Source organism: Lycium barbarum, chromosome 11, assembly GCF_019175385.1.
Source record: "Lycium barbarum isolate Lr01 chromosome 11, ASM1917538v2, whole genome shotgun sequence".
Classification (NCBI taxonomy): Eukaryota; Viridiplantae; Streptophyta; class Magnoliopsida; order Solanales; family Solanaceae; genus Lycium; species Lycium barbarum.
The window spans coordinates 118,410,740-118,434,800 of NC_083347.1; the positions used below are offsets into that span (position 1 = coordinate 118,410,740).

General features: G+C 35.9%; 2 protein-coding genes across 2 annotated transcripts; both read left to right on the top strand.

The window, feature by feature from the left end:
• The first annotated feature begins 8,943 nt into the window (after positions 1-8,943).
• Positions 8,944-11,985, top strand: LOC132618315 (coniferyl alcohol acyltransferase-like). Its single transcript, XM_060333382.1, has 3 exons — positions 8,944-9,369; positions 9,568-9,600; positions 10,800-11,985. Exons 1-3 carry the CDS (start codon positions 8,980-8,982, stop codon positions 11,772-11,774), a joined length of 1,398 nt encoding a protein of 465 aa, XP_060189365.1. The 5' UTR covers positions 8,944-8,979; the 3' UTR covers positions 11,775-11,985.
• Positions 11,986-19,809: 7,824 nt separating this feature from the next.
• On the top strand, positions 19,810-21,834 carry LOC132617841 (berberine bridge enzyme-like 22). The gene has a single exon (XM_060332910.1). It carries the CDS (start codon positions 19,949-19,951, stop codon positions 21,581-21,583), a length of 1,635 nt encoding a protein of 544 aa, XP_060188893.1. The 5' UTR covers positions 19,810-19,948; the 3' UTR covers positions 21,584-21,834.
• Positions 21,835-24,061: the final 2,227 nt, after the last annotated feature.

The window sequence follows — 24,061 nt, forward strand, 5'->3', positions numbered from 1 at the left end:
TAGCCATTCGAAAATTATGGATATGAACCGCGGCAAAATTATGAAGAATGAGTTAGAAGATTCCTTGACAAACTCGTGGCTTCCAAATGAAATAACCTTCCACGTCTTAAGTTACGTGTTCCTAAAGTATATGATGAGATTTCAAATCCTTAATCGGAAGCTTTGAAATGTCCCAAATAAACAGTAAACAGTTTTTCAATGAGGAATCAACTATATATTTGGGTAATGAACATAAATATACAAACTGAATAGATAAGAGGAATTTTTTGGATCATCATTGCTGTGAGTCCAACTTAGTCTTTTGCCTAACCTGACCGTATTCTTTTGAAAGCCTGATAAAAGCAATTAATTGGCTATAACTTTTCAGGAACAAAAACATTACTACCTCTTTTTAAGTTACAAAAATAGGTACTCATTTACGTTAAAAGTTTTGGGTATGAATTTCCATGAGCAGAACCTTATAGAAGCCATTTACTCATTCACGTTAAAAGTTGCTTAATGATGTCTTTCCCTTTTAATTGAGCAATGAATGTGGATAATTATAAAAAATGAAGGAAAATTCAAAACAAGGAGAAAAAAGATAAATGTCAATGGAGACCATAGAGAGGTGTCACATATGATTGTGTATTCCTAGCTTTGTATTATATATAGATTAGAAACTCACATTGTTAATTGTTAGTTGTTGAGATTTCTGAAACATTAAATTAAAACTTATCAGCTTTCTACCTTTAAAATGAAATTAGGAAGACTATATATTCATTCAGGTGGTAGGTTACCATCAGAGAGCCTATTTTTCTGCTTCACTTGACTCTAACATTAACTATTCATAAACTTAATTATTTTCTCAAACCTTTCCACAATTATATCTGTTGGATATTCGGGTCTGGGACGCCCATGTGGACTGACCCGGCCCGTTTCAGAAAGAATAATTATTAGGAGAAGTTACCCTATAACTGAAAAGAAAAAAGCAAAAATAATAAATAAATAAAACTGCTCCTAAACGTAGGTACAGGAATGGACGGTTCCTTTCAAAGGCAGTTCTTTTTTTTTTTTTCCTTCTCCTCGTATAAGGATAACAGTTCCTATAGAGAAAGGAACTTACAGAGAAAAGGAAAAATCCTTTCTATTTCTTCTTCCTCAAAAACACACAAAAGGTGACATCTAGTTTGTGAAGAATACTCCGTTTCCAAGAGAGATGAATTTCGACTTGGAGCAATTGTTTTGGTGGTGAGTTCAACTATTTTCACTGCAATCGAAAGATACACAATAAGTTGTTGGCTAGGCCCGTTATTATTTTCTAACAATATCGACAAGATATACAAGCCTTTAGTTGTACAAACCTACCTAAGCAATCATGACCAATATTAGAAGTAACCTTAATACTAAACTATACCTCAACCATTATATTAATAGTGACAATTAATTAATGGGGAAAATTTCAGAAATATATAATTTGCTTACTTACATTGCAAAAAAATAGCCCAAAACTTATATTGCAAAGCTTTGGCCCAAAAACACATTTATACAGTGTTATACACTTATATACAAAAGACAAGTACATCATGTATATAGCTATTTGAAGGTGTATAATGTGTATGTATATACACTAAAAAATTAATTATACAGTATTATGCAAGAAAATACGCACATATACATATTTATACACAATTATACAATATTGTATAAGTGGGTATAAACATAGATTTGGACTGATTTTGAATGAGACTTATACATATTTATACATTTATATACATAAGTATACAAGACAGATATCTTATATATATAGGTGTATAAAAATATATAATAGTGTATAAGAGGGGTGTATCCACCCATATACACTATTATACACTCTCTGCTCCTGCACCTACTAGTTTCTCCACCTCTAGAGACTTCCCCACCGCCGATAACTTCATCTCCGCTACCATAATCATCTCGGAAGTAGTAATAACTAATAAGTCTTTTTCTGAATTGACCAGATATAACTAATTACATGCAAAAATAGTGTTAGAAATTAATGGAACGTGTCCACTGCCAAACTTCCTGCCGGGCAATAACAAATAATTCTAGCTTTTAACCTAAGACGAAAAAGCATCATCGACTACTACACTAGAGAGCAACAAATTAGAGTTGTATAAATGGCAATTGAATATATAAACTTATTTGAATAAAAAAATTGAAAGGGATGAGAGGTTTTGTTGTGGCAAAACTGTTGCGTGGGGGGGAAGAAGAGCAACAGAGAACACAGAGCAAGGAAACGCGAGCACAGAGAGAGAGAGAGAGAATGCGAGGGAGAGAAGAGCAAATATGGGTCACTTTTTGTAATATTTACAAATATGGTCAATTTTGATAGCATTGTTATCCTAATTAATATATAGCGTAATTAACTCTTAATTAATCATGGTCTAAACTTTCCTATTCTGTTTTATTTCCTTTTTTTCCCCGGGGGGTTGGGTGGGAAGGTTACACTTTATAAGCCATTAGAATTTAGAAGATGGTTCAAGAAGAGCTAAGTTGGAGTTTGGATATAAACTTTGGGGCTCAAATTTGAAGTTTTGATTTGAAATCAGCGTTTGTTTATGAAATGTTAATAAAACTTCAATTTCAAATCATAATTAGACCCCTAATTCTCAAAAAGTAGGACTTCAAATTCCAAGTGGTGATTTTAATTTTTAAAGTATAAATTTTGACTCATAAGTTTATATTTTGCAAAAAAGGACCCACCATTTATAAATTTGCAGAAAAACAAAAAAAAAGACGTGTGCTCAACGTGAAGAAATTGTCCATAACATGTGGGAGGATTATATCAAAAAAAAATATGTAGTTACTGCCATTGTTGTTTTATTGGACCAGTGGATCTTTGTAAAATCATGTGTATTTGAAAGTTTGTAATAACATGGAACGCATGTATTAATTTATAAAAGGAACATGTAAATATGTGATTTCTTAATGCGGCGCCTTAGTATATTTCGATTCCTTATTTATGAACTATGATTTGAGTATTTGGCAAGATTGTATAAGAGTTGAAACTTTTTATAGTCTTCACAAGTTGTGGGTTTTTTATGTTTATGAGAAAATATACAATTTAAGAAATTCAAATTGCATGTCCAATTAAAATTTCAATTTCAAATCAACTTGATTTCTGATCATGTTCAACCGGGCCCTAAAGAAAAGTATTAAAAAAAAATCAATTATAAAATAGTTTATTGTATTATTCTGTACAATCAATTAATAAGTTCGCTTACTGTGCTTTTTAAGTTGTGGTTGTTGAATAGTATCACAGGGAAGAAAGAAAAAAGAAAGTGTCTATGTGGTGGTGGTGGTGGGAGTGGGTGATTGGGGGGGGGGGGGGGTTAATAGCTGTCAAGCTTTAATTGGAATTATGTAAATATACCCACTTTTGTCCATACAACACCAAACAGTGGCATTCATGAATAACTAAATTTCTGATCTATCAAACTCCAGATCGCATAAATATTAGTAAATGGCCATAGGGCCAACAACCAAAAAGCAGAGCCAAGAAATATATAGAGGCACTTACAATATTCACTACACAAAGTTTAAGTAAGATATAGTGTAAATTTTATATCATCAAGATATAGTGTAAATTCTATATCGTCGGGCCATCTTTATCTATTATAGCAAGTAATCAGCGAAGAAGTCAAGATTTTGACTAAGGAAAATCAAAACGGAAAAGGACCAAAATTACCCCTGAACTTTGGGAAATAGCTTATCCATACCCTTCGTTATACTATTGGGTCAATTGTACCCTTACCGTTATACTATAGGGCCAATTATACCCTTACCGTTATACTATGGTCCAGTTATACCCTTATGTTAAACGGTCTGCCACGTGGCATCATCCTAGACGCCCAGCCCATTTTCCCTCCTAAATAATTATTTACCCACCAACTTAACCCAACCCGACCCGGATATAATTTTTTCACCCAACCCACCCCTTATTTCAAATAACCCTACACTCTATCGCCTACACACTCTCTCTAGCATCTGGAACCCAACGTTGAAGATTCAGAGAAAGCAATGAGTATTCTAATACCATCAGGATCCTAAGCTGCTCCCATCACAAAACCATTTGTTGACGACCATGGTTCTGATGTCCATGTATTATCTCTCACGGAGAGAATGTCCCATCAAATTTCGCAGACAAGAAATAGTCTCCTGATGAGGACCATCTCAACAAAGATATTCCCCCTAAGCCACGTCGAATTGGTGTTCCGACTCCCTGAGCAACATCCCAAATGATTAATGAAGAGCTCTCAAATGAAGCTGATGCCAAATACTTTCCATTCAGGCTCCACGAAAGTGCAGTAATTTGTTCTTCAAAGGAAGTCCACGAGAGTCCATTTAGTTCCCGACACTCTAGAGAGAGTGCCCAATGTGACACCTGATCTTACTGAAGTTGTATTGCCCGGATATGAAGCAGCCCAAATGCAAATGCACCCTTGCATAGGCGATAGAGTGTAGGGTTATTTGAAATAAGGGGTAAATGGGTTGGGTGAAAAAATTATATCCGGATCGGGTTGGGTTAAGTTGGTGGGTAAATAATTATTTGTGGGGGGGGGGGGGGGGGGGGGAGGGGATGGACTGGGCGTCTAAGATGATGCCACGTGGTAGGCCATTTAACATAGGGGTATATCTGGATCATAGTATAACGGTAAGGGTATAATTGGCCCTATAGTATAACGAAGGGTATGGATGAACTATTTCCCAAAGTTCAAGGTTAATTTTGGCCCTTTTTCGAAATCAAAATAAAGAAGTAACCATATGAAGAATTCAAGAGGATTCAACATACAATATATTATATATAAAAACTTACCTATCTAAATTGTGTCAATTGACACCCCTACAGACAAGGTGGCTGAGCCGCTGCAGGTAATATTTCTTATTTTTAAGATTTTATATCTACATTTTAAGAAAACTTACCTACAGATATCATTTGAGTAATTTAATAACGAAAAAAATATATATTTAACTAACGGTATATAAACTTTTAAACTGTTTTTAATATGACTTTGGTGCCACAATGATGTATCAGTCCTACACGTATACTTCAGAGTTAGGACTATAATTTGTAAATATCGGCACTTTCCGTACTTTTCCCCAAATTTAATAACTTTGCTAGTTTTATTACCTTTTCTTTTTTTACTCTACACATATATTCACTACTAGAAATAGTGTTTTTTCCCGCTGACATTTAGTGGGAAATTTTTGCTATAAAATATGATTTTTCACCTTATTTTCACCGAACCAGCTCACTGGAAAAACGCATGCTGGGAAACAGATTTCCATTGAAACACTGGAAAACTTCATAATTTTTTCGTGTGAAAACACTATTATATAGGTTTTTCCGGCGATATTCAATGAGAAATAGTTATTGAATATTTTTTAGCGGGAAATCAGTGGGAAAACAGAGATTTTTTAGTAGTGATTGGAGTCTTTTTTCCAAATGGTCATCTAAGTTATAGAAATATCTCGATAGTAATTTTTGAATTTTTTTAGATTATAAGATCATTAAATTCAAACTTGAAAAGGATCTTCCTTATTCTTGAAGAATGAGAGGCAAAGGGATCGATCAAGAAAGATCCTTTAGATCGTGATTGAATGTGCATATATTTGGTAAAGAGAATAATCTTATGTCCATATTTCCAACAAAGCAAATGAAGCGGAAAGTGTAACTTTTTAATGGAGGTTTATATCCTTTTTTTAGGATTCAATTTTAGAGATAAGACTAGGGATGTTCAAAACCGAACCGCCACCGATAACCCAACCATAAAATTGGCTTATTGGTAGTGGGTTATCGGATTAGCGGTTGGGGAATGGATTAAAATTTTGTAGTTAACGGCTTATCGGTGCGGGGGCGGATTACACAATTTTCTTATTGGGCAAACCGTTAACCCGCTAAGAATTTATCATATTTATATTTTTACCCGTAAACATATAAAATATGTATTAAACCTAAAACACTAAAAAATAAAGCTAAAGCACTAAAGTGAAAAGTCTGAACCATTAGTAATTATCTTCGGTAAACTCTTCCATTAACCATAAATTATTATTATTATTATTATTATTATTATTATTATTATTATTATTATTATTATTTTGTGTTGGAAGTTACTATTGCAATAATTGTGGTTTCAGAGAAAGGTGGTGAAGTGATCACCATCGGAAGGGTTGAGATTAAACTTGTGAATTCTTAACTGTTAAGTCCTGCCCTGTGGCTATGGGGCTTAATTGACTTCCTAGTTGTTAAATTATGAATAAAACGTTTGTCTTTCAAGGCAAAAAAAAAAAATAGTAGTTACGTAATTTAACCGATACAACCGCCCGATAACCGTCCGATAATTGCTAACCCGATACCGAACCAACCGATATCTTATCGGTTGGCTAGCGGATTAGTACTTTTAAAAGCCGATAACCGTTAAGTCAAACCGTTAAGCGTAGTTATCCGCCCGATAAGCAGCCCTAGATAAGACCCTACCAATTTTTAAAGCATACGAATGTTAATTAATCTCAAAAGTATGATCCTACATATAAGACAAATTCATTATCACATACAATTAGATGGATTCGTAGGTTCTCTAGATTCTCACTACCTTAAAAGAAAAACGTTAGCTATGGATAATTTATATAGCTAAACATAAAAAATGAATCGCTTATTAATTTTATTTAGTGACGAATTAAAATGGAATTAAAAATTTTGTTAGTTACGGCTATTTAGGAACAAACTAAGATTAAATAAATACTATTTAGGAAGAAACTAAAAATGAATTTCTTAGCTGATTTGTTGTTTTGTATTGATTTGTAATCAGACCTGTCAAATAATATTAGATTTATTGTCTGTGGCTATATTTATGATTAGGTATCACTATATCGTCTTGTTGCTAATTGAGGTTCTAGATAGGTTCAAAAGTCAGAAAGGAATAGACTAAGGGCCCTACCTTAATGATCCTTAACATATTGATATTCCTGAGTTCTAGTCTTTCTGGTAGCCAATAGTGCAAAGATACTAAAAGTGGACAAACTCTGTATGCCTCATTAATTTATCCATATTTCTTAATTAGTCTCATGTTGTTTATGTTGTAATTTAACTAGCTGATTATTACTATCAAAACAATCTAGCTGGTGAAAGAACATATGGATAGATTAAAATAAAGATTTCCGGTTTGCTTCATCATTATACAATTTTATCAAAATAATTGTCTTTGTGGGGCACTATTTACTTGTTCAAGAAACTCATAACCACCACTTGTACGTACCAATTAAAGCATTATAATACCACGTCGACAGTACCAATACTATGACTTTTGCATAATTATCCCACCCAGCAATTTTGAACATTACAAATACAGATTAACTTAACTTATATACACTGAAAATGTAAGAAATATTTATATTATATATTCGGTATATTTCAACATGTTATTATAGCGTAATTATATATTTATTTTATTGTTCAGGCTATTAATCACACTTTTTTTTATGAATAATTACATTTAATTATGTTTTAAATAATCCGAATAGGAATAATTAAAGTATAGTGGTTAAACTCTATAATCACAAGTACACACTCTTCTACGTCCAGCACTCAATCTTGTACCCATGCCTAATTATATCTCGTATACACCAAACTTATTATTTGATTAACAATTATCCACAACTCTTCCACCTCCATCACTCAATCTTGTACCCATGCCTAATAATATATCTCGAATACACCAACTTATTAGTATTTAATTAACAATTATCCCACCAACGCTGAATCTTATAAATGCAGAATTTGCTCATATACACACACTTATTAAAGATACCTATATTATATTGGTGTGTTTTAATTTGTTCTAAGGTATATGTACAGATTTGAAAGAACTCAATACATTTTGTTTAAACACGCACTATATTTATAGTAGGAAATTAATTAAATATGTATAAATATTTAATTATGAATCCAGTAACTAAAACGAGTTATGGATGAGTGAGGGTTAGTTCACTTGGTTACACAAGAACAAATGTGATATACAACTACAAAAATATTAACTACGAAACAAAATTTGTTGCTAGTTGTTCACTTTTCATAACAAAATTATATTTCGTATTTAAATACACGACACATACTTTTAGTGATAATACATAAAATTTCATAGCACAAATTTTGTCCACAAAGTTTCCCATCAAAAAATGAGTTGGCGCCATCTATTGAGTAACAGTAGCCACGAATTTTAAGTTATTTGTGACACATTATTTTGTCACTAATAATGTACCCAATATGTGCCAAGCCATTATTTGTCTTAAAATTAGTTAAATTTTTTATACTAAAAATATGTTGTTCCAATAGCGACGAATTAGAATTTGTAGTTATTCATTGTAAACTTTAGCCATAAAATTTTATATTTAATTATGACGTTAGTTTTTGTCACAAATAGTATAAATAATTAATGACGATCATTTTACTGTCCCTAATAAACCCGTGACTTAGTGAAGAAGGGTTGTCTCTAATCATTTTATTGTAGTGCTACCTTCCACAATTAAGATTGATGAAGGGTTCAAACCCCATCAGTAACATAGTATCCACTTCCCTTTCCCTCCTCCCCCCTCCCCTCCGCTGATTTGATAAAATGCCTTTTTTAAAAAAATAAAAAAAATAAAAGAGCTCTGAACTCAATGTCAAGTTCGCAACTCATAAATTTCCCATCATGACTTACAATATGTGCTTGTCTTATTTTTCAAATTATTAATTAAACTATTTAGGATTGGTTACTTGTAATCGTCTTTATAGGTGATCTGATATATAGTTAATACTTCTTTTTCACTATTAATATATACAATTAGTTGAACCCTATAAATAGAGCCCTCTCATCCGTCCATCACTCACTCTAAAGCAAATACTTGTACACCACTATACAAACTATCAAAACCTTATACTTCTATCAATTTCTCAACCCCAAAAATATATGCAAAAAAGAGATGAATTCCAAAAGAAACTTCAATGTGAAAGTGAACAAAACTGAGGTAGTAGCAGCAGTGTTGCCAATGCAAAAATATTGGCTACCATTGTCCAATCTTGATTTATTTTTGCCTCCAGTAGACGTCGGAGTTTTGTTCTGCTATCTAAATCCCATTATTTCGGAGAAAATAAATTTAGAATATGGTTCAATGGTAAAAATTCTTAAAGATTCTTTGGCTGAAACATTAGTTTCTTACTATGCTTTTTCTGGAGAAATTGTTGAAAATTTAGCTGGAGAACCTGAGGTTCTTTGCAATAATAGTGGAGTTTATTTTACTGAAGCTTTTGCTGATGTTGAGCTCAAGGAGATTAATTTTTATAATCCAGATGAAAGTATTGAGGGAAAACTTGTTCCTAACACTACAAGAGAACATGGAATTAGCTACGGCATTTGTCGGTAATCTCTAGCTAATCCGTCGCTAAATAGCTCCTCGCTAATTAGATTTTCTTATAATCCGTCGCTAATCCGTAGCTAAATGATATTAGCATGGAATTTTACTGTTTAGCTACGAAATTCTGTCCGTCGCTAATTCCATGTTTTCTTGTAGTGTAAGAAGAAGCATGGTGTACTAGCTGTTCAGGTAATATATGTCTTTGTGCACTATTTTTCCTATTGTTCATGCATGTGACCGTATGAATGTCCCAACTTAACAAAGACAATACTGTTAAATCTTTGAAGTGTGTGTACCCCCGTACCTATATGTAACTTTCGAAGTAGACAATACAGTTCGATATACGGTTCAGCATGGTCGATGGAGACAAAGTTTAACAAAAAAAAGAAAATAGATTTGGCTTAAACCTTATATTTGTCTTGAGAAATCTATTTAATGTGTACAATTTATTAATTTAGGACCTAGTAGCTCAAAAGCATTAAAATCCCGAACTCATAAACTTCAAATCATGAATCCATCTCTAACGTCTACACATGGAGACCTGATTTTTTCTCAAGGGCCAAACAGGCAAACACTTCATTTTTTATAATGAGTGATCATGAGACTCAAAGTCAGTACCTTTGTCTGCTTTGATACCATGTTAAAGCATGTGACTATTAACATCAAACAATGTTACTTAAACTAAATTATTAGATAGAACACACTTTTATTTACTTAATTATGATTTCAACAAAAATATTCAATTTTGACTAGTGATAATGAACAAAGCATGAGTGTAATTTATTTCTATTCATTTATTCTAGGTTATTAATCAATGTTTTTGAATAGAGTACCTGTAAGGCTGCAATTATGTTTTAAATAACTTCATGATGTAAATACTTTAATTTTTTACATAATAAGTAAATAGAATTTAAACCCAAAGCTTAATTGAATTAACTAGCGAAGCTAGGATTCATAAGAATATGACAACCCTCATAGTCTAAGAAAACCTATTGGCAACAAAATCTAGTTTCTATCTATTTAAGATTAATAATAATATCGATGGTAAAACTAAACTAGTTTTACTAAATTATATACTTTACAAAATACATAACAGGACACCTTGACTCTGCAAGCCCTTGCTCTATACCTTTTTATTATTCCCTCCGTCCAAATTTATGTCGTAACATTTGATTAGACAGGGAATTTAAAAATAAAGTAAGACGATTCAAACTTGTGATTTATAAATCATCTCATTAAGGATATAATGTGAAATTTAATATAAAATTATTTCTAAATATAAAAACTTCACTCTTTTTAGGACAGAATAATTAGAAAAATCTGACTTTAATTTGTTCTCTTATTTGGTTTATTAATTTCTTGCAACTTTACACAATTTTTCACTGCAGGTTACACAACTCAAATGTGGAGGAATAGTAGTGGGTTGCACATTTGATCATCGAGTAGCTGATGCATATTCAGCCAACTTGTTTCTTGTGTCATGGTCTGAATTAGCTCAATCCAAGCCACTCTCTCAGCTCCCATCTTTTCGACGATCATCCCTTTTTCCTCGACGTCCTGGTTACTATGATTCCTCGATCAATGACTTATATGTACCAATACCAACCCCACCTCCCACAAAACCTGAAACCGTTAACCCTAACGATCAAGTCATAAGTAGAATTTACTATGTCACGGGGGAAAAAATCGGGCACTTACAATCACTAGCCAATCATGACCAGAAAAGTACGAAATCCCAGAGATCTAAAATTGAATCATTCAGCGCTTTCCTTTGGAAAACTATCGCATGTGGAGTTAAAGAAACATTGAGTTTCAAGAATTTTAGGTTTGGTATCGTGGTTGATGGTAGGACTAGATTGATGAGTAACAGAGATAATAATCAAGACAAGTTGCTAAAAGGGTATTTTGGTAATGTTCTCTCCATCCCATTTGGAGGGAAAAAAATTGAGGAGCTAAAAGAGAAGCCGTTGAATTGGGTGACAAATGTAGTTCATGAATTTCTTGATATCGCGAAAACACCAGAACATTTTCTTGGATTGATAGATTGGGTTGAGGCCCATCGTCCTGAACCCGTCGTGGCTAAAATATATGCCACCGAAGGTGATGGGCCCGCCGTGGTAGTGTCATCTGGGCAACAATTTCCGGCCAGAAAGATTAATTTTGGATGGGGTGAGCCAGCCTTCGGATCGTATCATTTTCCATGGGCTGGAAAATCAGGATATGTGATGCCAATGCCAAGTCCAAAAGGAAATGGAGATTGGATTGTCTACATGCATCTGTTGAAATGGCAAATAGAACTTATTGAGGCTTCTGCAGCCCATGTGTTTAAACCCGTGACTGCAAATTATCTCAACTTGATTTGATAAAAGTCCGTCCAGAGTTGCTTTAGCTATTGGGCCACATCCAGTTATCCTATCTAAGTAGTATATAAAGCTTTTTCTAGTTTTATTTTTTATCCTGTGAATATGCAACAATGTTACTTATACGTATATTGTTCTTATTTGATGTGCTCTTCGATACGTACATTATGTAAAAGTCGTCTCTGGATGAAATTAAAGAGAATAAGAAAGAGATATTGAAATGGCGCTTCCATTGCAAAATAAATTCACAGCATTTGTTCATAAGAATTTTAATTTACTTATTGAATTTATAGGAGCACATAACATTGGTATCGTGGTTGATGGTCGAACTAGATTGAGTAATGGAGATGATAATCAAGGCCAGTTGGTAAAAGGGTATTTTAATTTGGTGATGTTCTCTCCATCCTATTTAGAGAAACATAGAGTTGAGAAACTAAATGAAAGGCCTTAAGTGTTAGGATTTAAATCCCAAATCCGACCTTTGTAAGCAGGTTCCCAGGAAAGATTGGAGGGTCACAGCTGGACCACTTAAATACCAACCTCCTTAGACAGAACCTACTTACGTCGTGATGTAAGCGAAGAATAAATAGCACACACAGATTTATAGTGGTTCACCCTCAATGTGAGAGCTACGTTCACGTTGCTGCTGCAGATCTTATTAAAGAAGAAATATTACAAGTGTTTACAACACTCAACCTCACAACCCCAATTCCAATTACACTCAAGAATTTTACCACAGAAAATTCTCTCAAAGACCTTCTCTTACTTAGGCCTTTCACTAAGAGTATTTCTCTTAGATTTTTTTCTCTCTTGGGATGTGTATAGCAAATGATCTTAATGATATCTTACAAATGAACCATAAGCTACCTATTTATAGGAATGAATTTCTTTTGATGAGGTAAGCGCTTACATCACAACTATTATGAGGTAAGCGCTTACATCACGACTATGTGAACAAAAGAATTGACTTGTTTGACCAATTCCACACCTAACAAATCTCCCACTTGAAGACTAATTTTAATTTGTCTTCACACTTTGATCGATGCAGCAGCTCTTTCCTACTTTCATACTTCGTGCAGGCCAACTGAAGTTGAGCATAGCTTCAGTTTGTCTATCGTCACTGCCTTTGTCAGCATGTCTGCTGGATTCTGACTCCCTGCGATCTTCTCAAGCACTAGCGCTCCATCTTCCAAAGCTGATCTAATGAAATGGTACCGGAGTTGTATGTGCTTCGTTCGAGCATGGTAAACCGGGTTCTTTGCCAAATGAATGGCGCTTTGGCTATCACAATATAGCACACTTCCCTCGTGGTCCTGATCCAATTCCCGCAGAAAAGATTGTAGCCACATCATTTCCTTTGTGGCCTCCGTCACAGCAACGTACTCATCCTCACAACTAGAGAGAGCTACTATCTTTTACAACTTGGAAACCCAAGAGATTGCAGTACCTCCGAAGGTGTAAACATACCCGGATGTGCTCTTTCTGCTATCAATATCACCACCGTTGTCAGCATCAACATACCCTTGCAATCCTGTTTTTGATTTTCGGAAATACAGAGCTGAACTCGAGCTGCCTTTCAGATATCTGAATATCCACTTCACAGCCTCCCAGTGTTGCTTTCCCGGATTGCTCATAAATCGGCTGACAACTCCCACTGCATGTGCAATGTCTGGCCTTGTACATATCATTGCATACATAAGACTACCGATTGCAGATGCATAAGGTATCTTGTCCATCTGCTTCTTCTCATCCTCGGTTGTCGGCGACTGATCCTTTGACAACCGAAAGTGTCCAGCCAAGGGAGTGCTGACTGGCTTGGCATCATGCATGTTAAACCTTTTGATAACTTTCCTCACATATTCTTCTTGTGAGAGTTTGATGCCCTCCTTGCTTCGGTTGATTCTCATCCCAAGGATTTGCTTTGCAACTCCCAAATCCTTCATTGCAAACTCTTCCGATAACCCTTTTTTCAACAGATCAATCTCCTGTAGGTTTGCTCCTACGATTAGCATGTCGTCGACATAGAGTAGCAGTATCATGTACGAGTCTTCAAATTTTTTGAAGTAACAGCAGTGATCTGCCTCGCACCTTGAAAAATCAGTTTTCTTCATAAAGCTGTCAAACTTTAAATACCACTGTCTTGGAGCCTGTTTTAGTCCGTACAGACTCTTTTGAAGTTTGCACACCAGATTCTCCTTTCCTTTGATTTTGAATCCCTCCGGTTGTCGCATGTAGATTTCCTCGTCTAGATCACCGTGAAGAAATGCAGTTTTCACGTCCATCTGTTGCAGATGTAGATTTTCCTTTGCTACCAGCCCAAGAACAGTTCTGATAGTCACCATCTTGACTACGGGAGAGAAGATCTCCGTATAGTCAATGCCTTCTTTCTGTTGAAATCCCTTTGCAACCAGCCTTGCTTTATAACGCTTGCTTCCATTGGGTTCTTCCTTTATCCGATAAACCCATTTGTTTTGCAATGCCTTTTTATCCTTTGGCAACTCGGATAATTCCCATGTATGATTTGCCGATAGTGAATCCATTTCATCCTTCATTGCCAGCTCCCACTTAGTCGATTCATCGACTTGCATTGCTTCTTCATAACATTCCGGCTCCCCTTTATCAGTGAGTAGAATGTAGTTGAGGGATGGAGAGTACCTGTGAAGCGGCTTCCTGATCCTGGATGATCTACGCAGCTCTGTGATTGGCGTCTGTTCATTTGTTTCAGAATCAGCACTTTCATCAGCACCTTCTCGGATTGTTTGTTCCTCTGCCTCGGTTGTACCTGGCTGCGGCTCAGGTGCCGGAAAGTCCCTCAAATCGACTATTTCCGATTCCTTGTCCTGACATTCTGAATTCTTTTGCAGCTTGTCTTTGTACAGTACCTCTTCGTTAAAGACAACATTCCTGCTTCGGATGATCTTCCGATTTTGTTCATCCCAAAATCGGTACCCAAGCTCGGTGTCACCATAGCCAATAAAGTAACACTTCTTTGATTTTGGATCAAGCTTGCTTCTAGCCGTATCATCATTATGAACATATGATAAGCAACCGAACACTTTCAGAAATGAAAGATTTACCTTCTTGCCACTCCAGACTTCTTCTGGAATCCTGAAATCCAAGGGAACTGACGGTCCTCGGTTAATTAAGAAGGTCGCGGTATTGACTGCATCTGCCCAGAATGTCTTGGGCAGTCCAGAGTGTATTCTCATACTCCGAGCACGCTCGTTCAACGTTCGGTTCATTCTTTCGGCTACTCCATTCTGTTGCGGCGTTCCAGGAATAGTCTTCATCATCTTGATCCCATTATCGGCACAGTACCGTTTGAAATCACCATCAGTGTATTCTCCGCCGTTGTCGGACCTCAAACACTTCAACTTGAGGTTTGTTTCATTCTCGACCATGGCTTTCCATCTTTTGAATACACTAAACACATCGGATTTATTTTTCATAAAATAAACCCATACCTTCCTGGTTGAATCATCAATGAAGGTCACGTAGTAGTGTGATCCTCCAAGGGAGGGTACAGTGGTAGGTCCCCACACGTCTGTGTGCACCAATTCCAGCTTTTCGACCTTCAACTCTCTGCCTGCACTTGAGAAGCTTACTCGCTTTTGTTTTTCCGAGAATGCAGCTCTCACACGTATGAAGGTCCACCGTCTTCAGCTCCGGAATTAAGCCATTTGTCACCAACAGCTTCATCCCCTTCTGGCTGATATGCCCAAGCCGACAATGCCACAAATCTGTCTTCTTTGTGTTGTCAACCACAGCAACAATATCACGACAGCTATCCGTCATGTAGAGAGTGCCAATCTTCTTTCCTCGGCCAACTACCATAGCACCTTTCGCCACCTTCCAAGACCCATTACCAAAGTTGAGATCATATCCCTCATCATCAAGCTGACCTACTGAAATCAGGTTTCGCATCAGCTTTGGAACATGTCTAACTTTTGTAATCTTCCACGAGGATCCATTTGACATCTTCAAATTAATGTCTCCCGTGCCAACAACGTCTAGCGGCTCTCCATCGGCTAAATAAACTTTGCCGAGATTCCCAGCCCCGTAGTTTGTCATTATATCATGATGTGGGGTGGTATGAAAGGACGCTCCTGAGTCAAGCACCCAAGAGTCTATCGGGCTGTCAACCGATAGCAACAACGCATCGCCAATGTCTTCCGTAGCAGCGTTGATTCCAGCCCCCTTGTTGTCCTCCTTCTTTGGCGCCCTGCAGTTCTTCTTGAAGTGACCTGGTTTTCCACAGTTCCAACACTCAAATGTTCGTCCTGGTCTGGATTGACCCCTGCCATTCCTTGACTTCGATCTGCCCCTATTTCGGTTGTAATTTCTGTCATAATTTCTGCTTCTGTTTTCAACATTAAAAGCAGAACTCGTCGATGCCTCTCCAGAATCTGTCCTGCGCACTTCCTCAGCAAGGATACGATCCCTAACATCGTTGAACTTTAGTTTGTCACTACCGACAGAATTACTAACCGCTGCTCTCATTGGCTCCCAGCTATTTGGTAGGGATGCCAACAAAATTAGAGCTTGCACTTCATCATCGAAATCAATTTTTACCGATGACAATTGATTTACAATGGTATTGAATTCATTTACGTGTGCAGCAACATGAGCACTTTCCATCATCTTTAAATGAAATAGTTTCTTCATGAGAAATACCTTATTATTTTCCGAAGGTTTCTCATACATGTCAGACAATACCTTCATCATATCTGCGGTGGTCTTCTCCTTTGCCACGTTGTGAGCAACGTTCTTCGACAGCGTCAGCCGAATGACTCCCAGAACTTGTCTGTCGAGGAGATTCCAATCTGCTTGCTTCATCTCTTCTGGTTTCGGACTCAGAGGTTCATGAAGCTTTCTGCCATATAAATAATCTTCAATTTGCATTCTCCAGAACGCAAAGTCTGTACCATCGAATTTACCGATGTCGTGCGTCGTACCATCTTCGCCTCCCATCGTTTCTAAATCACAACACAACCTGTTGCTCTGATACCAGTTGTTAGGATTTAAATCCCAAATCCGACCTTTGTAAGCAGGTTCCCAGGAAAGATTGGAGGGTCACAGCTGGACCACTTAAATACCAACCTCCTTAGACAGAACCTACTTACGTCGTGATGTAAGCGAAGAATAAATAGCACACACAGATTTATAGTGGTTCACCCTCAATGTGAGAGCTACGTCCACGTTGCTGCTGCAGATCTTATTAAAGAAGAAATATTACAAGTGTTTACAACACTCAACCTCACAACCCCAATTCCAATTACACTCAAGAATTTTACCACAGAAAATTCTCTCAAAGACCTTCTCTTACTTAGGCCTTTCACTAAGAGTATTTCTCTTAGATTTTTTTTCTCTCTTGGGATGTGTATAGCAAATGATCTTAATGATATCTTACAAATGAACCATAAGCTACCTATTTATAGGAATGAATTTCCTATGATGAGGTAAGCGCTTACATCACAACTATTATGAGGTAAGCGCTTACATCACGACTATATGAACAAAAGAATTGACTTGTTTGGCCAATTCCACACCTAACATTAAGTTGGGTGGCAAATGTCGTTCATGAATTTCTTAAGATCGTGAAAAAATGAGCACATTTTTTTTTTTTGATTGATAGATTGGGTCAAGGCTCATCATTCTGAACCGGCCGTGGTAAAAATATACACCACGGATGGCAATGGACCAGCCCCGGTAGTGTCATCGGGGGAACAATTTCCAGCTAGAAGGATTAATTTCGGATGGGGTGAGCTAGCCTTCTGGTCATATCATTTTCCATAGGCGTAAAAATCAGGATATGTGATGCCAAATGTCAAGCCCAAAAGGAAATGGAGATTGGATTGTTTACATGCATTTGTTGAAATGGCAAATGGACCTTATTGAGGCTTCTGTATCCCACTTGTTCGAGCCCATGACTGCAATTATCCCAACTTAATTTGATTATAGTCTAACCCATTGGACCACATTCATTTATCCTACGGAAAAGGGCTAAATATACCCCTATACTATGAGAAAAGGGTTAAATATATCCCTCGTTATACTTTGGGGCCAATTATACCCCTGCATTTATACTTTGGGGCCAAATGTACCCCTCATCCGTTAAAGTTGTTCAAGGTGGACATCCGATCCTACGTGGCTGCCACACATTTGATGAGATGGATACCACGTGGCATACCACCTCAACACCCCCTAACCCATTTTACCCCTCCCCTTCTTCCAATACTAAAATTTCCTTCCCCTCAATCACCATTGCCACCATCACCGCCACCTTCCCTCCACCGCCATTGTCACCGTCACTGCCACCACTACCATCTCTCTTTCTGTACATAACCAAAATTGGATATCAATTCAACTTATCAGCCGAAAATCATATTAATTACAAACCTCAACAATTACGCAACAAAAGGAATAAAATACATCAGTTCAATATAACAACAATAAAAACAAAGAAATGGGCATACTCGATAGAATAAATTGATCACTATGATCAAACCCTTAAAAAACACACATTCAAATTTCGGGGGAAAACACTAACAATGGAATCGAATATAAAGTAAAATTAGTATGATTTTGGGGCTAATAAGTTAAATTGATATCCGATTTTGGTTATGTACAGAAAGAGAGATGGTCATGGTGGCGGTGGCAGCGGGGGTGGAGGGGAAGGTGGCGGTGATGGTGGTAATGGTGGTGGAGGGAAAAGAAATTTTAGTGGTGGAAGAAGGGGAGGGGTAAAATGGTTAGGGGTGTTGAGGTGACATGCCAAGTGGCATCCGCCTCATCAAATGTTTGGCAACCACGTAGGATTGGATGTTCACCTTGGACAACTTTAACGGATGAGGGTATATTTGGCCACAAAGTATAACGACAGGGCTATATTTTCCCCCAAAGTATAACGAGGGTATATTTGACCCTTTTCTCATAGTACAGGGATATATTTGGCCCTTTTCCGTTTATCCTATCTAAGCAATAACGCTTTTCTTGTTTCATTTTTTGTCCCGTGAATATGCAAAAATATTACCTATACATGTACCATTCTTATTTGATGTGCTCCTCGTTACGCTATGTAAAAATTGTCTTAGTGTGAAATTAAAAAGAATAAGAGAGAGAGCTATTGAAATGCTGCTTTCATTGGGATTTTGAGATATTTTATATCTCATTTTAAAAGAAATTTAAATTTTGTGCACTGACAGTATATATATTTTTTACATTAGCGAGTTAAAGTGAACTACAATAAATAACTATTCATAACAAGCCTGATATGATAACTTGAAAAATAGATTAATAATCCGCTATAGTCGGTTAAATCATGTACCGAAATTGTATTCAGTATCTGACCGGAGGTCACTTACATAATCTCAAAAGTTTATTTTTACAAATAAAATACAAACAAACATCAGACAGTAAACTCCCTTCTCAACTTAAATTGCTCAAACATAACTCACACCTTGAAGTTTCATTTACTCGTAATTAATATCATATGTAACTTATTCAAATGGAATCCCACAATTTCAAGTATTTAAAACTAGATAATTTATTACAAATCAAAAACGCGAGAAAAAAAAGAAGAAGCAAAGAAGAGTGGAATACAATCCACTTATATACCTAGATGTTCTACAAAAGATATTTAGGTGCTATGTTCTATAGAGCTAATACATACAATTAATATTACAATTTATAGCCAAATTCAAAATGGACCTTGCCAGCACAATAATCAATCATGTTGTCCGCATTCTCAAAAAAAAAAAAAATATTACGACAAATTATCGTTATGTTTTTTTCTATAATGACAAAATCGTGCGGGTCATGTTCACATTCTAATAAATAGTGTCAAAGATTCCTCGTTGATTTTTTATTCAACTCTTTGTTAATAGAGAGCCTTAATTAGTGCGCAGTTATTCATTTTAAGCCTCACTGTAAAGTTTTGTTATATTTCTTTATTCAATTTCTATGTTAATGTGACCTTTAAGTAGTAACATTTATAGTTATTCATCTCACTAGTCACTAGGCTTTGGACACTATAAAAGAAGCAATTTCTCTATGGTCTTCTTTCATTTTCTATTCGAGAGTTCAAATTGTTCCACAAAAATAAAACAAGAGAAAAAAATCGCTTATACCTTGTTCTTCACTAACAACTTAGCTTAGTAGCTTAACTCGTTCTGAAAATGAGAAGACTTCAATTTCTTCCATTTTTGTTAGTTTCATTCTTGTTATACATAGAAACCAATGCTCAACAAGAGTTTCTTGATTGCATTTATGACCATTCTTCAGACAAAGATATTGAGAAACATATACACTTTCCAAAATCACCAACATATTCATCTCTCATTGAATATGGCCAGAAAAATCCAAGGTGGCTAAATTCTTCATCTGCACATCCAATTTTCATCATAGCCCCTAAAAACGAATCCGAAATCCAACATATTATACTTTGTAGCCAGAAATTTGGCTTACAAATTAGAGTGAAAAGTGGTGGCCATGACTATGAAGGCCTCTCTTTTCGCTCTGTATCGGAAACTCAATTCGTTATAATTGATTTATTCAAACTTGATGAAATCAACATAGACGAAAACAATCAAACGGCCTGGATTCAAACAGGGGTGACAATGGGGCAACTTTATTACGAAATTGCCAAGAAAAGCGAAAATCTCGCATTTCCAGGAGGATTGTATCCTACTGTTGCCAGTGGTGGGCTAATTAGTGGGGGCGGAATCGGAACTTTGATGAGGAAATTTGGGCTATCAGCGGATAATGTCCTCGATGCTCGTGTAATGGATGTAAATGGAAAAATTCTTGATAGAGAGTCGATGGGAGAAGACATGTTTTGGGCTATAAGAGGAGGTGGTGGATCGAGTTTTTGTGTCGTTCTAGCTTGGAAAATTCAGCTAGTACACGTACCATCAAAGCTTACTGCTTTCACAATACGCCGAAAATTACAAGGGGAAACTATAAATTCACTCCAAAGATGGCAAAATGTGTCACATAAATTGAGTCGGGATTTGTTCATGAGAGTCTTGATTCAAAATATGGGAATTGGAAGTAAAAAAATAGTCCAAGTTTCATTTCAAGGGTTGTTTCTTGGGAGAGTGAGTGAGTTAATCCCATTGTTGAATCAAACTTTCCCCGAATTTGGATTAGTCCAAAAAGATTGTTTTCAAGATCCAGTGGTGAACTGCACTGAATTACCTTGCATAAACAAAGAATGCTTTGAAGTACCCTGGATAAACACAATATTATATTTTGCATCTAAGAGAACAAACGATTCGATTGAATTTTTGGTAAACAGGACTGTGCCAGAAACAAAGAATTACCAAAAGGCGACGTCTGATTTTGTGAAGAGTCCATTGCCAAAAGAGGTGTGGAGAATGGTAAAGAACATGTTTCGCGACGAAGAAAGGCCAATGATAATATTGGATCCATTAGGTGGAAGAATGGATGAAATTTCAGAATTTGAAATTCCATTTCCTCATAGAAAGGAAAATTTGTTCAATATTCAGTATATGGTGAATTGGGGTAATAATAGTGAAAGTATATCAAGCAAGAAGATTAATTGGTTAAGGAAACTTTATAACAAAATGGAGCAATTTTTGCCAAATTCTTCTAGAAGTGCTTATCTCAATTATAGGGATCTTGATTTTGGCGCAAATGATGGAGAATATAGGTATTCAAATTCAAGAGTTTGGGGTGAAAAATATTTTAATGGTAACTTTGAGGGGTTAGCAAAGGTGAAAAGCAAAGTGGATCCGGGTAACTTTTTCAGGTTTGAACAGAGTATTCCACCTTTTAGTGTGTCAACTTAAGGGAAGGTAAATGGAATACGAATTTCACTTGACGTGGAGATCGGTTTTATGGGTCACTGCAAATGTTATTTTTTAGTTCTAGGGCTTTTTTAGAGCAACATCAACAGAATAAAACACTGGAGATTAATAAATAAAAGACCGAAGATTTTAGTAGTGTCACGAATTGTAACTGATCATTTCCTCGTTGCACCTTCTTCTAGTTGTTGTCGTTACTTTTTTCTTTTTGATTGAGAATAACAAGAATATATGGAGCACTTACCTTTCTTTATCTTCCTAATTAACCTAATTTGATTACTACTCTCAGATTTAAGAAGTGAAAACCATTATATTTCTTCCAACCTAGAACCATAAATGACTTTATTAAGTACTTAAATGTAATATGTAACATTTATGCTCAAACACCATTCATTAAACATGCAGTAACTGATCATGTCACAGTTCAAGTTTTCTCTCCAATTCCAGCCCAATCCACAAAGCCCTAAGAATGATTTAATTTCTCACATTGAGTCGGTCTTATAGCCAGTGAATAAGATTATATGAGGGATGGAAGGATGTTCCGATATTCTAAATTACTTGTGCTACTCTTTTTTAATATTAATACGATTGTCACCAAAAAATGAAAATTTGTAGCGATCGATGATTGGAATTGAAGCAAACTCTCCAAAACTCAATGTAATAGAAAAACATAATGTATTTACCAAGCAGAAATCAACTAAATTGAAGATGGCCAGTAGCTGACTAAAATGATGTACAAAAGTAAAACACACAATATAATTCTGAGAAGGATAACTTATAGACTCAACCTTTTGTGAATTAATAGTTTAAGTTATATACATAGTTATTGTAAAGAATTAATTACCTATTGTAGCAGGTAATCTATCTTATTTTTAAGATTACTAATATCACAGTTTAAGGAGATTTTCCTACCGATATCATTTAGGTGACGTGAAATATATAAATCACTTAACCTTCCTCCCCCCAAACCCGATCCTAGACATGTTCCTAGCTAATTTTTTGACGGGCCTAACATGCTCCTAACGGCCCAACATAAGAAAATAACAAAATATTACAAGCCCAACCGTCATCCTAGATTCATGAACCAAGCCCAATTAGTTTTTAAAATGGAAAAAGGACACAAGTAGTCATCCAGCCCAAACTATTGACAACCGGATAACCCAAGAAGCTTAAAAGACCTTTATTAACCCTCTTAAAATAATTTCATTTTGTAGCCTTTTTTCAACTAATTCCAGCATATATATAGAAAATGTATCATTGTTGTATAGAATATGTATCACTAATGTATATGTATAGAAAATGTATCATACGTATATAAATTGTATTATTGTTGAATAGAATATGTATCCCTATAGTATGGGTTAAGAAATTGTATTATTGTTGTATAATTTGTGTATACTAAATGTATAATCAACGTTTACTTACAAATTACACACATATTATACATGTTTTGGAATACTTCTTGAAGGCTCAATTTCCTCCACCACTTCTTTTAGATGTTGCTTTCCATAGAATATTTGAACACAAGGTTCGAGTAGATTCTCGAAGGCTAATGTTGTGTAAGTTAGCATAATAGCGATGTAACATAAGAAATCGCTTAAATTGATATGCTATTTCCCCAAAAAAATAAAAAGCATCATTGTGAATTTTTTCCATTGCATATTTGTTTCCTTTTTTGTGGTAAGCTTAGTCGGCACAAATGTGTAGTTCTTGTGGCGACTCCTTGGAGTCATCACAAAAAATCTTTAGCGACAACAGTACATGCAGCGACCTCAATGTCACCACAATGTCTTTAGTGGCGACTTTGAGATCTTTTGCAGCGACTTTGGTCGCCAGTCGCCACAAAACGTTTGATCTCTTGTAGTGATTGGGTCGGTGAGCTATTTTGCGTCAATAGTTTCGGCTGAAGGTCTATTTCGCGGTACTAAGGTAAAACTTGGGTCATTAAAATTTCTGATGGCCACACAATGTCCTTTTCCTTTTAAAATACCAACCCCAAAGCATAAATTTGTTTATATGGCCTAAAACCTGTACATTATATTATTAAACTTTTGTGTGGATTGCCCTTCATATGGACTGGTCTTTAATTTTTTCCCCTTAAATCGTTGGTCTTTAATTTTTTCCCATGCTTCTCATTTAATGAAAATTTGCCGGTCAAAGTACCCTTATTCGCTGGTCTATGAAACCAGTTATTCTGGGTTCGATCCCTAGCAGAGCCCGAAAAAATTCACAAGGCATACGTTAGATAGAAACCATGTCATGTCCGGCGTAGTGCTGTAGAAATGAAGTTATCCGGCATTAGTTGTGTAGTAACTAATTTGCTCGGCATAAGTTTATACAAACTTTGCCTTGTCCAGCATAAGTTCTGCCTTGTCCAGCATAACTTCTGTACAAATGAAGTTATGCCGGATAGTTAATTTCTACAAAACTGTACCGGACAAGGCATGAAACTTTGCTTTGTGA

Bases quoted from the DNA above. Each gene is read 5' to 3' on its own strand.
- LOC132618315 (XM_060333382.1), top strand. From the start codon at position 8,980: ATGAATTCCAAAAGAAACTTCAATGTGAAAGTGAACAAAACTGAGGTA. The intron at 9,370-9,567 runs GTTCCTAACACT...GTTTTCTTGTAG, and splicing joins AAAGTATTGAGGGAAAACTT to TGTAAGAAGAAGCATGGTGT. The intron at 9,601-10,799 runs GTAATATATGTC...TTTTCACTGCAG, and splicing joins ATGGTGTACTAGCTGTTCAG to GTTACACAACTCAAATGTGG.
- LOC132617841 (XM_060332910.1), top strand. From the start codon at position 19,949: ATGAGAAGACTTCAATTTCTTCCATTTTTGTTAGTTTCATTCTTGTTA.